Source organism: Etheostoma cragini, chromosome 21, assembly GCF_013103735.1.
Source record: "Etheostoma cragini isolate CJK2018 chromosome 21, CSU_Ecrag_1.0, whole genome shotgun sequence".
NCBI classification, from domain to species: Eukaryota; Metazoa; Chordata; class Actinopteri; order Perciformes; family Percidae; genus Etheostoma; species Etheostoma cragini.
This window is the reverse complement of record NC_048427.1, coordinates 10,632,942-10,648,056: the sequence shown is the minus strand read 5'-3', so window position 1 is coordinate 10,648,056 and position 15,115 is coordinate 10,632,942. Positions and strand designations below refer to the sequence as shown.

Below are 15,115 nucleotides of genomic sequence, written 5' to 3'. Positions count from 1 at the left end.
AGCACTGAAAGCATGTCGGCTGAAATGTATTAAACATATTTTGCTTCACTACTAGCGTTGATGCTTTATTTAAAAACATGCATACATAATTGTACAACATTAAGTTGATTACTATATTTGATGCACGAATTAACCTTATTTACGGGGACCCTGGACGTCAAATAGGCGCCAGGGTGGGAGCGAGTTCTGATTGGTTAATCGTCGTTTCCGGTTGCAGCGCTCCGCATTTGAAAAGTGTTCGGTTATGCTTTGAGCTCGCCATTGTTAAAAGACAGCGTCCGCAATGTTGCTAAAGTGAAACTTGCTGCATAACAAACGTTTTAAACAAGGAGTCCCCATTAATATCGGTAAGCACTAACGAATCATAGTAATACACTCGGTAAAGCAGAAACTAACCGTAGTTAGGCGAGTAACTTACCTTTTACGTGGCGTAACGGTAGCTAATTTTAGCTTGTTATTAGCATATTGGAGCTGACGTATTCGTAAATAAGGTAAAACTTCTGTTATTATTGCAATGCTTTATTTGAGGGAAATCTCAATTTAATTTAAATCTACCGGTTATCACAGTTGTTAATAATCTGCTTTATTTAGATGTCATTTTTCACAGATAACGTTAAACACAGCGTGAATTATGTAATCTAACGTTAGGCCTTTTTGTTTTGAGGAGTTCCAACATGGCTCAGCGCGTGGCAGTCCCAGATGGAGCAAACAAGAAGACGTCCAGGGTTCGCGTAGCGGTTCGTCTGCGACCCTATATGGACAATCAAGATGACAAAGACGAAGGACCGTGTGTAAGAGGGCTGGACTCTCAGAACCTGGAAATAATTAACTGGAGAAATGCTACAGAAACAGTCAAATACCAGTCAGTGTCCTCAGCCTCTTAGCACTCAGCTGTTATTAGTTCTAAATGATTCTATTGTTACAATCTACACCTATGTGTCCAACAGTTTCGATGCTTTTCATGGTGAGCAAACGACACAGCAAGAAGTTTTCGTTTCATCAGTGAAGCCCATTCTACCACTCATACTGAAGGGACAAAATGCCAGTGTCTTTGCCTATGGACCAACAGGAGCTGGTTTGTTACACCAATATCGCATTTTTTAACTAATACATTGTTTACTTACACATAAATATGAATATTTTAATTACATGTAATGTTATCTTTAATAGCGATGGAATAAATGTACCTGTCAAAATAATTTGAATGAAGATATATTGTTAAATACTAGTTATTAGATCTTATATTGAGACAGTTTGTTTAAAGAAACTCCTTTAGTATATGGATGGTCAGTTTTCCTGTTTGTGTGCTAACTCACCACATCCTCTTTCATAGGTAAGACCCACACCATGATGGGCAGTTCAGATCAGCCAGGGGTGATCCCTCGAGCTGTTGGCGAGGTCTTCAAGCTAGTCAAAGCTAAGGATGATGATGAAGGATGGGACTACAGCATTGGAATGTCTTATTTGGAAATTTACAATGAGAAGGTATACATGGTTGGCAGTATATTGTGACCCAGTAGTTTCATGCTCTCTCAAAAGGACCCTGAAAAAATTACAAATTTTACATCAATTGCTCACCTAGTATTACCTAGTTTCTTAAGAAAAACTAAAGTTTTCATCATGCATGCCTGCATGGTGAACGGAGAATCAAAAAATGGAGGTCTGGATGCATCGAAGTAATAACGGGGCTGTGTTTAACCGCAGCAAAACTATATCAAGACATCTGTTTACAAACTCGCACAACTTTTGTAGTATAATCCAAGTCTTGATTTGCAGTCGCATGCTCAGTTCATACTAAATGCATGCATGCATTGCATAAATGAGAACTCAACTCATGATCATGTAAATTACATACACAGAACCAGATACATCCAGCCCCCCCCCCCCTGCACTCCGTTTTAAGAAACTGCTACTCCTTGATTTTGATTTGATTTCCCTAGACGTCCCCATCTTTTCTGCTTTTAAATCATCTGTGGTTATTTAGTTGCGTACCATTTATTTTCGACAATATACAATCTATCCTTCTTTCTCAGGTGCTAGATCTTCTATCACCAAGCTCCCTGGATTTGCCAATCAGAGAGGACAAAGACAAGAACATCTTGATCCCGGGCCTCACTCTTACAACCATCTCCTCCTTCTCAGAGTTCGACAAACACTTCGTCCCTGCCAGCCTTAATCGTACTACAGCTTCTACCAAACTGAACCAGCGCTCCAGCCGCAGCCATGCTGTTCTCCTCATCAAGGTTTGATATATAATCTGATCAACACTGAGAAAGGATTATTTGTTCATTTATAATTATCTTTGAGAGTCATTTTTTCTTTTCTTTGGACTGATATGCATGGTTATAGTCAAAACAGCATCTTAAACAGGTCGTGGCCTCTGAGCAGTAGGTCAGGATTTGGTAGCTGGTGCTGAGATCAATTCTTTCCTGCAACGATCCCACTAGCAACCTCCAGGCGTTTTCGGGACTATTCTTGGAAAGAAACAACTGGTTTCCTTTCACTGACTGCCCTTTTTCTAAATTGTTACGTCCTATGTTGTATTGCTTTATACATAATGTGTCACATTTATCAAAGCCTCTTTTGCTGCCTAACTTGACCCCATTTTAAACTTACATTTTCCTATTGTCCTCCTCCCCTGTGTTTCGACCATGTCTGGTCTCTGTGTCATGGCCCTGTGTGAAATCTTAATTTGTTCAATTATCTAGGTTGTACGGACTCAGCGCGTCCTGCCCCACAGACAACTGACAGGAAAGCTGTACTTAATCGACCTGGCTGGGTCTGAGGACAACCGTCGCACCGGCAACCAGGGCATCCGCCTAAAAGAGAGCGGCGCCATCAACCTGTCTCTCTTCACTCTCAGCAAGGTTGTGGACTCTCTTAACTCTGGCACTGCCGTCCGCGTGCCTTACAGAGACAGTAAATTGACGCGGCTGCTACAGGACTCTCTGGGCGGCTCGGCGCACTCCGTCATGATCACCAATATTGCACCTGAGTACAAATACTATTTTGATACGTTTAATGCGCTCAACTTTGCCTCCAAATCCAAACTCATTGTGAACAAACCCTTCACCTGTGAAACTGTGGCTGTGCTGCCAGGTGAGTAAACCTGAGAGAATATTGCACTTACTTTTTCTTCAAAGTATAGAAAGAAATGTAACAGGCCAAGAAAAGGAAGAGTGTAATCCAAGGCCAATAGGGGGCACCTGTGTCACATCCCACAGTAAAGAGCTGGCGGTCTCTGGGTGTGATGGATGCCAGAATTTGTTTCAAACACCTCCTGAAGTGTGCTGTTTTTATCATTTTCTCTACTATAGCATTGTCTTAAATACATTCCTGATGCTGTTCTTCACTGCAATGCAGCCTTGACTGATGCTGTGCACCCTTCATCTGAATTGCTTTAGAAAACTACACAAACAGTGCTGCTGGAGTGCATTGAATACTAAACTGTTAATTTCCCGTCTGCCTTCATCTCCAGTGAAGCGAGCTAAAGAAGACCACAAGGCAGGGGTGTCTGGCACAGAGCCACCGAAGAAGAGGCAGAAAGGCGACCGGAAAACTGAACAGGATGATTCCTCACCATGTGCACATTTTCACAGGTTTAAGATTCAAACACATATGTGTAATTTGTTTGGCTAATCAGACTTGGGAATTGTTGGTTGACTGAAGAATTGCATCTGCTGAAAGCTACAACATCAAATCCAATCGCCACTACTTTAAATGAGCCACAGCCTCAAATTGGTGGGCCATGATTTTATAACTTGTGCTGAAAGCAACTCTCCCTGCAATTCTCTCATTGGCTAAAGCTGCCGTGCCTACTAAGCTCACTTTGAGAAAGATGCACTCGGGCAGATCTACTGGGGGGCAATGTAGAGCCTTGACCCCCCCCCCCCCCCCCCCCCCCCCCCCCCCCCCCCCCAGTGGCCCCCCTAACGTTTGTGTTTAAAAAAAACTGCTTCTAAAAACAAACTGGGACTATGTCCACAAGCTTCTTCAAACAATTAATTTACATTAATAAATAATTGTAGATGTAATTGTAGCGAGTCTGGTGCTATGTGGTGGCCCTGCATCCTGACAAAGACTGGAGCGACTTACCACTGTGTTGTTGCCATCTGTTTTCAGGTGTATGAATCAGTCTGTGCTATGGGAATCCTTGCACTGTGTACTCTGTCAACCTTCTGACTTCTGAGTGCATTTCAAAGCCCGTAACTATACATACTTGTCTTTCTTGATATTGTTTTTGTGTCCTTTTCAGTCCGTCAGAACCGTCCGTGATGGACAGACTAGTAGCTCTGGAGAAGCTGATGCTGAACTGCCAGGACAAGGATAAGCTCAGCATGCTGAGTGTGGCTCAGTCGCGCAAGGAGATCCAAGTGAGAAAACACACCTTCATCAAAACTTGAGTTAATCCGCCTGGGAGTCATGTAGCCCTGCATACTCTTAGATTTTTAGTAATTCATATGTGGATACCTGGACCAACTTTAGTCTCTGTCTGTATGGGATATGCCAGATGCTGACGGCTGCCGGATCTTTTAACCGATCGATCAACTCTTCTTGGATATTTGATAGCCAACCTTGCCACTCTTTGTTTTCACAGGAGCTCAAGGAGAAGCATAGGGAGTTTGAGAGCAAGGCCATGCTGTTAAGTCGGTTGGCTGGAGAAAAGTCCAGTGCCAAACCGGAGCCGGCCTTCAGTAACAACGGTGCTCCTCTGCAAAGAAAACCATCAAATGCCACAAACGCCAAAAAGCAGCAGGCCGTGGTCCAGCCCCTACAAGGTCTGTTAGAAATGAAAGATGAGTTAATAGATCTAACTTATCTGTTCACATGTCAAATTCAAGTTGTATGAAAGTAGCTTTAGAAAGTCTATTAGAAATGTGTTCCATCTCATGGGAATTATCTTTAAATTGTCCTTGAAAGAGTGCTGAAAGAAAAAATAACATAGAAATATTTCCTCAGAGTAGTCACTCACTAATTCTATCATGTTGAATCACTGGAGTTATTGATGAGCTGCCATTTGATACAATGGCTCAGTCTACAATATAGGAGCCAAATGTATCCAATGACGATGAGGAGGAATGATTTATACACCCCTCAGCAGCTTGGGGAGTAAGGCGGATACCTGGGTATTGGTCTCACACATTTAGCTTTAAAATAGCTTTAAATTCCAAACATGTGAGCTACTTACTGTTTTAATGCTTTTTTTTTTTTTAATTAAAATTGTGGGGCCCCCCCTTTTCATTGAGTATTTTTGTTGTTACCAGTCTTCTAATGTGTACCATTAAATTAATTACTCTGTTGTTTCCTCCCTATCAGTGTTCCAGCCTCTTCAGCAGCTTGCCGTCGTCAAAAAACAGTCAGTCTGCGTTAAGAAGGAGAGGAAGACTTCAGACCCAGTTGAGGTCAGCATCCAAGCTTTGACTGCTGTGCTTAGCTTGACACAGCTGCAGAATTGCAAGCATCAGATACAAGCCGATATAATGCATTAGGTTCAATATGTTTCTGTCTTGACACACACTGCACAATCTTTGATTTTAAGAGGTCATAATGAAACTTCTTTTCAGACCAATGACTGTTAAGAAAACAAGTCTTATTTTCCATAATTGTGTAAAATGTATTGGGTTTTTTTTTGTTCAGTTTTTTAATAACTTAATATTGCATTTGTCTTTTCAGCCTCCAGATGGTAAAGAGAACAGCTGGGAGTTCCAACTCGAGACATCCGTGTTGGAGCACTCCAGGCAGAAAATCCTGCACATCCTGAATACGGGCTCCCTCAAAGAGCTGAAGGGTCTGCAGCAGATCGGGGACAAGAAGGCAAAGCTCATCCTGGGCTGGAGGGAGATCCATGGTCACTTCCTGAAGGTGAGTGGCAAAAATGTCGAGCTCAGATCTTGTTCCACAACAAAACCTGTTAAAAAAAACGTCATCACTGGGTGCTAGATAAGACTATGAGACACCATAATACTGCACTAAGTACGACCTGCACAGTTAGTTTGTTTACATTGTATTATACTATTTAAGCAGTTGCACATTTTTCTACTCCCATCCTGTGACTGATTTTGCTGCTGTAACAGCACAATTTCCCTTTTTTTGGGATCAGTAAATATTTCTCATCTTTAGCATGTGTCTGACGTCATTTACTTGTGTTGACTTTATGTATGGTTTGTATTTTGCAGTTGGAAGATGTAGTGAAAGTTGAGGGTATGACGGGAAAGAGATTTTCCACCTTCATGAAGGTAAGCAGAGTCTTCAGTTAAATGTTGTTCCACCACTGACCCAGACTGAAATATGTAAACAACGATCAGTAGATGAATTTCCATAAGAATATGGATGACTTATACTAATTTTGGTTATCGTGACTTTTTCCCAAGTGACTCCACAAGGTTGATATTTGTGTTTTTTAAGTTAAATGTTTAAGAAAAGAGGAAAAAAATGTAATGACACTCTTGGATAGTTTGTTATAAACACAGTTGAGCTTTCATCTAGCAACATCAGGTCAAAAACAATATGGTTTATAACTAAATATTGCAAATGTGATGGCAGTCCTCTCAGCCTCTGCTGTAGGCTAAGTAATGTTTTATGTAAGTTGCAAACGTTAACATACTACACTGCTAAAATTAAACATGTTAGCACTGTCACTGTTAGCATGTTGGCATTGGCCTTAAAGCTCCAAAGCCGCTAGGCTGTCTGTACTCTAGAAATTGGAGATAATGGCCAGTATTGTTCTTAATACAGCGTTTAAGGATCTTGCTTTTTTCTAAATACTAATACTTGTTATTTTTTTCACAGGCAAACATCCTGAGTGCCATGGGAAAGTGAATGTTTTTTTTGTTTTTAAATTTTTTTTATCACACCACGTCTAATGTATTTCTATATCTGATGTTTTTATGTCATTTATGCTTCGATTCATGATGTTTTTGTAGTTACCACTGTGTACCAGCTGATGGCGCACCCCTGCTTTTAAATAAATGTGTCATTGAATGTTGGTGTTTATTTTCATGATCATAAATAAATCTGATGGTCTCCTTCACATGTGACCAATTGCATCCTGAATGACCTCGCAGATCAATCACCATCTCCGGGTGGGAGTTGTCTCCAATCTCTGGTTTTAAAACCTAATTAGTTTTATTTTTATTTTTTTATAAATACTTGTCCTGCGAGGCGGTGACACAAGGACACTTTTTTCTTGTTTTTCTTATATCACCGACTGACAGGAAGCAGCATCAGTATTTATTGAAGCAGTTTTTGGGTGAAGAGAGGAGGATGCTATAATCCAGCCTCCCTCTTCTCCCACAGCACGTATACTGCCTGATTTCACTTTTCATTTCACACACACCCCTCCTCTGAGCGAGCCAGCCAGCCAGCCAGGAGCCTCCCTATCCACCATCACGCTGCGATACTGGAGCACCGCCGCTCCTCCAGCTTTCCCACAGAAGGACAGGCTGCCGTCGGAATATCCACAAAAATCGCTCGTTTGCACGACATCTTGGTTGTAGAGATGTTCGGTAACTACTGAATATTTTCTTTCATTTTTATTTGTTCTGCACCTGAGAATAACAATGCCCAAGCCAGGCACGCTGTGGCTGTGTTGAGACGCGCTGGATTAAAAAGGTCAGTCTGATGTGTTTTCATAGCCACCTTTTTATTAATTATTCCTCCTGTGAATTGGTATTAAATGCAAATTCTGCAATGCAAATTCGTTATTTTCTGCTTATTGCAATATAGCAGCAGGAAGCTAATTAATGCCCCCTCCTTCACTCGTCCATTCGAGTATTTTCCCTTTGTCCTCAGCCTTTTTTTTTTTTCTTTTTTTTTTTTTTCCTCTGTCCTTTTCACCTTCTTGTTTTGTGCCCAACAACCGGTTACCATATAGCGCTTGTGTACACGGTGAAATGATATGTACACATCTGCGGAGACCACCGCTGCTACTATCGGTTTAAATGAACCTGCCTCCATCCATGCCATGCCTTTGTACTGCCCGTGTCATTGTGACCTGATGGAGCTGAGCTGCTATTTTAATAAAAGGCGAGATTTACCGTGGAACAGGCGTGTACTGTATCGACTTACCTCGGGTCTATTTATTTCTATTTCTATTCTATTTACAATTCAGCATGCCATAAGGACTGATAAAAACCTGTTATTTGAAGGCAAAGTGGATTATAAAGAGGCTTGGCGTGCTGTTGAGCCTGGATCCAAACTGTAAAATCGGCGGAAGCAGATTGTAGGCTATTAAGGGACTGTATGAAAGTTATTAAAATGAGAAGTCATTTTCATATTGCCATAATTATGGAAAACCTAACAAAATGTCCGTCCTTGTGAGTCATTTATTTGTGAACCAAGAGCCGTCACTGTTAAAACATTTTCCATACATATTTAACTTCATCTATAGATCTGTTTTCTTTTAACAGGCAGAATGTAGTGAAGATAGGAGCTGCTGTAGAATATGTATAAATAGCGTTCTCTGTAGTATTAGAAAGTTAAGTTTTCATCAAAACTAGTTGATTTTGATGAAAATAAATCCCTGATATGGCTCAACGCACCTTTTAACCTCTCACCCTCATGTTGCATACAAAATCCATCTTACCGATATAAGTATTTGATCTTTTTAAATTGTATTTGTTTCTAACTGTGATGAGAAAACAGTGCAATCCCAACCAGCTTTTTTACATTAAAATAAGTTTAACAAATTCCCTTTTCAAACACTCTTTTTCCACCACAATTTTTGGACATTTGCTAAGCCGATGGGAGTGAGCAGCTTCTGTTTACAAAGATCCTTAAAACCTTTTTTTGGCTTCCAGGTGAACTACAGACAGGCAGCACACACAGGACAGGACTACAACTAGAGGCTTCATTTCTGTTGCCAGCATGGCCGTGAACATCATGCCAGCTCCTGCCATTCAGCCAGAGAAGGACCAACCATCGCTGCTGGACCAGGAAGACTCTCCGTCGAGCCAAGCCCACATCTCTGTGCCGTGCCCACCCCTCGGAGATGAACCGCTCATCCACAGCAGCAGCAGCAGTCCGGTCAGCACGCAGCCCCCCCGTAGCAAATCCAAAGACGAGCTAGTCATAGTCATCAACGAGAAGCTGAAGAACAGTAAGTGACTGAGTTTGACCTCATATTAGGTCAGCGGGTGGGTGGTGGTGGAGGAAGGGGAGGAGGAGGAGGGGAGGGAAAAATACAGCTGCTTAGTCAGCTCTATAGAAAAAAATCAAGTTCCAGTGCAAGTGAGAGCTCCTGGTAGAGCACACACACATTTCCCTCATCGTGTGTTTCAACATTTGTCCATCCTTTCTGTCCCTTATGTGTAGGCAATGGAATCCACCCAACGTCCACAGAGAGCACCTCTCCAGTCATCTGCTCTCCTCCCAGAAGACAACACTCCATCTCTTACCCCCATCACAGCAAGAGCAGGAAGGGGAGCAGGGCGAGCTCCATCGGCTACACCGCCTTCTCGCCAAGGCCGTCAATTTCTCGCCACTCCAGCATCGCCACCAACCCGCCCTTGGACCGGACCAAAATCAAAGACTACCTCTTCCTGTCCGTGCTGGCCTGCTTCTGCCCTGTCTGGCCCATCAACATTGTGGGATTTGTCTACTCCATCATGGTAAGAAAAGGAACTTTTGTCTGTTTTTTTAAACAAATAGGCATCAAACCCAAGCTAACAGATGGTTCAACTTTCTCCTTCAGTCCAAGAACAGTCTTGAGCAGGGCAACCTGGACGGCGCCGTGCGTCTGGGACGTGTGGCCAAGATGCTCTCTCTGGTGTCACTAGTAGGAGGGACGGTCATTATCATCGCCTGCATCGTCAACCTGGCCAGTGAGTGTCCCAAATCTGATCTTTGAACCTTAACCTCACCTTTTTACTCCACTCTGTGCAGTGATCCGTCCTCTTGAATTTTTAGCGATAGCCCTGCTATCACTGATCCTCCCGGCCTAAACAACTGCTACTCTCACTGTTTATCCCATCACAATATAATAATTAGCTCTGTTAGCACAAACTGACTGTAATCGCTGATATTATTACACATTTGCACAATAGTCCACTAGGAACAATGCCTGCACAAGTCATTCTAGACTTCTGCACTTTAGGAATTATGTCAACGCTACACAAAGATCATAGTATATTAATCACATCAGACTTAAATCTACACTGTCTGACATGTTTGTTTATTTGCACGGGTGACCTCAAGCCTCCAGCTGTAACCGGCTGCATGTGTCAGATTGCTGTGTGTGTATCAGTAGAGGGACATGCAAAGTCCTCCTCATTGCCCTGTTTGCATGTGCAAAATATTAAGTTTTGCTGGCCCTGTATCACATGTAAAATGATATATAATGTATGTCAGTGTGAGTTGTTTACCTTCTACCATATAATTCTGATAACAGATCAGTGGGTAAGAGACTTGTGTAGAAAGAGAGTAGTATTTGTCTTTTCCAGTACTGTATGTACACATGACTCCACGCTCCATGAAAATCATGGACAGATTGCTTTCTTTTCATTTTCTATCTCAATCTTTCAAACGTGTTTGTTTTTCTTCAATTATATAACTGTAGTTTTGCTTGTTTTAACTGTAAGGTGTCATTGAGTGCTATAGAAGGTGGCCATAAATAAAATGTATTATTGTTGTTATTATGTTTAAAATACATGAAGGGTCAGTCAGTTAAATGATGCTTTGCCTCTTCACTTCAGTTCAAGCAGATACTTGTCTTCGTTTGTAAATGCAGCCTATTGGGTCTCATTAAGCCAAGAGATGTCCTAATTAACTGAATGACTGGAAGAGCAGCTTTACACACAACTTGAGTGGAAGGGCTCATAACAACAGCCCTCTCATTATATAACGTGTCCTATGTTGGCTATGAAAGTTTATACATCCATATTAAGTTGCAGAAGATATATCTCCTTCACTAATATGCTTCCTTTTCTTTTTCTTAGTAAATGTGAAAACCTGAGTTTCATCCCAGGATGAAACTGGATGAGACAACTGACCGTCCGGCCCGCACCTGCACCACCGTCTTTACCCCCTAGTCATTACCTGGATGTGTGACAAATATGCACCCGATATACAGTGCTTACTTGTATTTCTGTAATCTATATAAATCCATTTTTGCTAACGGAGGAAAATAAATATATGCAAATGCTGCTGCTCTGAGTCAGGGGGGGGGGGGGTAGTCTGTTAGATGGAGAAGAGAGTAGACAACCTAATCAGTCTATTTTGGTCAGAATGATTCTTGATAAACTCTTCAAGAATCCCATCACCACTCGCAGATCTGACTCAGACAAGATGGACTAGAATAAGGTGGACCAGTGGAGGTGGTTATTACATTAAACGGGAAGAACCGCCTTCCAAGCTTCAGCACCACATGCAACAAAATGTCCGACCAACTCCATCCTTCACTGCACCCAAAGACAGGACTCCTCAGAGTTTCAGCTTGCCGTTAAATCACCTTGGATACGTGAAGAGAGGCTCTGGGATTAGTGCTTGCATTGAATTCACAGAGCAGTAATTCACCTCACAGAGAAGAAACACTTTGGTTCACAGTATCTCCTCTTGTTTCAGACTCTTCTCTGTGGTGCTCATGACTCTCGCCCTTACACCTCGTGTTTGAGAGTGAGCGTATGGGTGGCAAAAAAAGGGTGAAAAAGAGGCTTACCAAGGACTGACTGTGGGTGCCAAACTGGAAGGGATTATGGAAAGTCTCACACTGAAATCATCACAGCAAGGAAAAATGCGTGCCAAACAAATTGAGAGAGAAAGTTTCTTGCTTTGTAAAGACCTAACACTTATCACAAAATTGTGGTATAGAGGATAAGAGTGTATTTGTTTTTTTTTGTTTTTTACTCTGCTGCAATTTTACCGTGTATATCCGCTCGACACCACTGACCACTGTGAGTCAAAAAAACACCGTAGCAAGACACTTTCATTTTACAGCGACGCTATTTATGCTACATCATCTATAACCTATCTTTTGATAATGTTTGTAAAAGATCATTTTGAAAACAGAATTTCGTAATGTAAAGCTTTTGAAGTGCTATGCTGCAGTTGACAGATGGTGGTAGTACTGTTTATGTATCCTGGCAACACTGTTTGGTTAACAAGTGAAATAGCTTGTTATTGCAGTCAAAGTTGGTGACTGTAGCCTCCGTCTGCAGCCGCAGGTCGCCTGTACTTTCAAACCAGGCAGAGTGTGGCTTCTGTTGTCCCCTGAATCAGCGATGGACACCTTTATTGTGTTGTCACGCACAGTAAGATGCTGTCTTTTGAATGTGTAAAACATTGGTTCAAACATGTTTTGTGGATGTGAGATTTGAATAGCAGTTCTGTGGAGAACCTTTTAAGTCTAATTTATTATTATTATTAATATTATTATATCTCCTGTGTAATCTTTACTAATCTACCTGTGATTCTCACTGTGATCTGAAACAACGGTTTTTCATCAAGAATGGATACAACGCTTTATTTACGATATCCTGGATTTTAAAATGTGTAGGTAAATGTCACAACTTCTCATAACGAGTTTACACTTGCTGCAGACAACTTTCTGTAATAATTAAATAAGACAGTTTTTTCCCTTTGTTAGAATTAAATTGTAATCGACAGTTGATGTTTTCTGCACATATAACTCTCAATATTGTGACCATTCTCTAATTGATACGAGTTAGCATTAGGTAGTTAGGATCTAAAGTATAGGCACACTAACTGACAGTCATTGTGTTACCAAAAGGATTCTATAAATTTTGTGGTTATTGGCATGTTGTGGATCATTATTAATGTACAATGATAAACGATGAAAATTACAAAGATAAGCTGACTTTGAATATTATACTTCTGCAGCATATTCATAATAAAGACACAATGCATGTAATGTGTTTCCATTGTTTTGCAGAGATAAAGAGCAGTAATGGAGAGAGAGATTTTGTTTTTGTGGGAGAGAATGAGTATCAAAAGTGAGCGATATCCAGAGAGATTAGCCTCTTGAGGAGAGATTGGGTTTTGCAGCAAACAATGTAGGCTGTTAATGTACTTGACCGTGTCATGATGGCGTGTAAACCGCAGGACTTGAAAGTGAATGCTGTTGTCAGACAGCAGGAAGAGCAAAATGCTGAAGGGAGAGGCTCTGAGGAGTGGACAACACTGCGTGGTCGGCTGTAATGAGGGCTAAAGTCATAGATAACGTTAACGAAATTAAAGCAAAATGTCCCTCATTATGTTCTTTGTTTTCTAAAAACCCTTTTAGCTTTATCTGTTGCTTACACTGACCTATTTCATGATGAGCGTTCATCACAAGAATATTTTGTTCGGATGTTTTATAATTTAAACGATTAGTCGAGAGAGAGAATTGGGACAAAAACTGTGGTTTTAATTAACTATGTTACATGGAAATGATATTAAAAGTCATGAGCCTGATAAAGAGACGCATGTCTTCCATTAAAGTGAGTGCTCTGTTGTAATAACAAACATACGAAACAATACTTTACGTACCAAATAAACACAACTATAGTCAGTATATAAATTAATTCCTGTCACAGTTTTCTTAAACCAAAACTCCATTTGCTCACAGAGGTAAAAAATCTACTAAATTTGCAGAAAGATGACAGCAGTCAAAAAAAGGTCTACCAGCAGCAAATTCCCCCATGCCAATGTCAACATTTTGACAGCAAAAGGTATTTTCCTTTGTACTCAGCTAATTTAACAGCAGGTTTTTAAGCACAGTACTGCTCGGAAGAGGATCAGTATAACAGACAGAGTCCCATCCAGATGCAGTAAGTGGGTCAGGGATTATCCAGATGGGTCACATAAACACTGTGGCTGTGAGTCAACTTAGCAGCGTTTGGATGCATCATGATCATCCTGTCGGTCAGCATTGAAAATAATGAGATGGGCTGACCTGTGGCAATGTTGTTCTATTAGTGCCTGCTTAATTTGCAAAGAGACCCGGGGGCTGAACTAAAACCATTATGAGTGTGAATCAATGCTTCAACAGATTGTTGAGGATTTTCTATTTGGAAAGAACAAGTCTGCATTAATTATTAAAGGCTCACTTTGACACCACTCTACTGTACTCCACTTCATCCGGCAACAGCTGTCTGGTATACTCCAACTCCAGGCTCTATATAATCTTCGAGTCACTATAACTTTTGATATCTGTCAAAACTTTTTAGCTAATGTGATAAATGAACATGCATTTAAAGAAGCAGAATGAGCACAGGTGTAACGACTAACTTGTAGTACAACCACACTCCATTTAGCTGCTGTAGTTGCAGGACCCTGGTATTTTCAATGCTGGCTCACTGGCGGTGCTTCCTATACTAATACACCAAAATGGAATGGAGCCATAATTATCATTATTTGTGACATCTCTACCTTTTCTGCTATGAGAAAGTTAAAGGGTCTGTCCTGAAAAAGTTCAACTGTGACCTAATCTGTTGATAAGTCTTTTCCATGCAGACATTTTGACTTTTCACAGTAGGAAAATCACAGAAGATGCCACCTCAGAACGAGGTAAATGTGACACAAAGGGTTGCATGCATTTCTGCTCATGAAATATTTATTGTTATAATTAAGTATGATATCTATGTGAAGCTTAATTGAAATTTGATGCCAGCTTCAGTCGCATATTTGGCCCATTTTTACTGTACACCTCTACTGCTAACTTTTCATTACAATCCGAGCTTGGTGGCCGTGATGTGCTCATTATTGTCTCTTAAATGAAACCCACTTATCATCACAGAGTGGATTCGGAGCTCTGGTGAAACCTCACTATAATACTTCTATCAAGGCTCTTAGCTTCTTTTCATTCCTCTATTTATCTTTTATCTTCAGCAGCAACCTTGTCGTTGCACTAACTCATTTATTAGGCTGCCAGTTGGAGTTACTCAATAACGTGGCTTTTTCCCCCCTCACAAACCAAAGAATACTGTAATGAATGGTAAACCATTTCAGAGCATCAGACAGCCAGATGTGTGGTGCTAAAACACACTACTCTGTGACGTAATGTGCTACTTGTGCCATTGCATGTTTTCTCAGTCAGCAGTAATGCCATGGCGTTGTCTTTGCTGAGAGGACACAGTTTGGTTTTAAATAAATGTTTCACAGAAATCTGCTAAACCACTAG

General features: G+C 41.0%; 2 protein-coding genes across 8 annotated transcripts; both read left to right on the top strand.

Annotated features, from left to right (window-relative positions):
* The first annotated feature begins 168 nt into the window (after positions 1-168).
* Positions 169-6,986, top strand: kif22 (kinesin family member 22). 5 transcript variants are annotated; one of them, XM_034861135.1, is made up of 13 exons: positions 169-347; positions 649-862; positions 948-1,075; positions 1,334-1,485; positions 2,034-2,243; positions 2,709-3,099; positions 3,479-3,599; positions 4,256-4,373; positions 4,598-4,778; positions 5,317-5,402; positions 5,674-5,862; positions 6,177-6,236; positions 6,790-6,819. In XM_034861135.1, the coding sequence occupies exons 2-13, from the start codon at positions 675-677 to the stop codon at positions 6,817-6,819; spliced, it is 1,854 nt and encodes a 617-aa protein (XP_034717026.1). In that variant the 5' UTR covers positions 169-347; positions 649-674. The 5 variants fall into 5 exon arrangements, with proteins under 5 accessions (XP_034717026.1, XP_034717025.1, XP_034717028.1 ...); XM_034861134.1 differs by having other exon boundaries at positions 171-347; positions 668-862; XM_034861137.1 differs by having other exon boundaries at positions 171-491; positions 668-862.
* Positions 6,987-7,291: 305 nt separating this feature from the next.
* Positions 7,292-12,202, top strand: LOC117937336 (trafficking regulator of GLUT4 1-like). Of its 3 annotated transcripts, none has more exons than XM_034861233.1 (5): positions 7,292-7,611; positions 8,810-9,097; positions 9,313-9,608; positions 9,692-9,821; positions 10,935-12,202. In XM_034861233.1, exons 2-5 carry the CDS (start codon positions 8,866-8,868, stop codon positions 10,949-10,951), a joined length of 675 nt encoding a protein of 224 aa, XP_034717124.1. In that variant the 5' UTR covers positions 7,292-7,611; positions 8,810-8,865; the 3' UTR covers positions 10,952-12,202. The 3 variants fall into 3 exon arrangements, with proteins under 3 accessions (XP_034717124.1, XP_034717123.1, XP_034717122.1); XM_034861232.1 differs by having other exon boundaries at positions 7,415-7,611; positions 8,799-9,097; positions 9,307-9,608; XM_034861231.1 differs by having other exon boundaries at positions 7,447-7,611; positions 9,307-9,608.
* Positions 12,203-15,115: the final 2,913 nt, after the last annotated feature.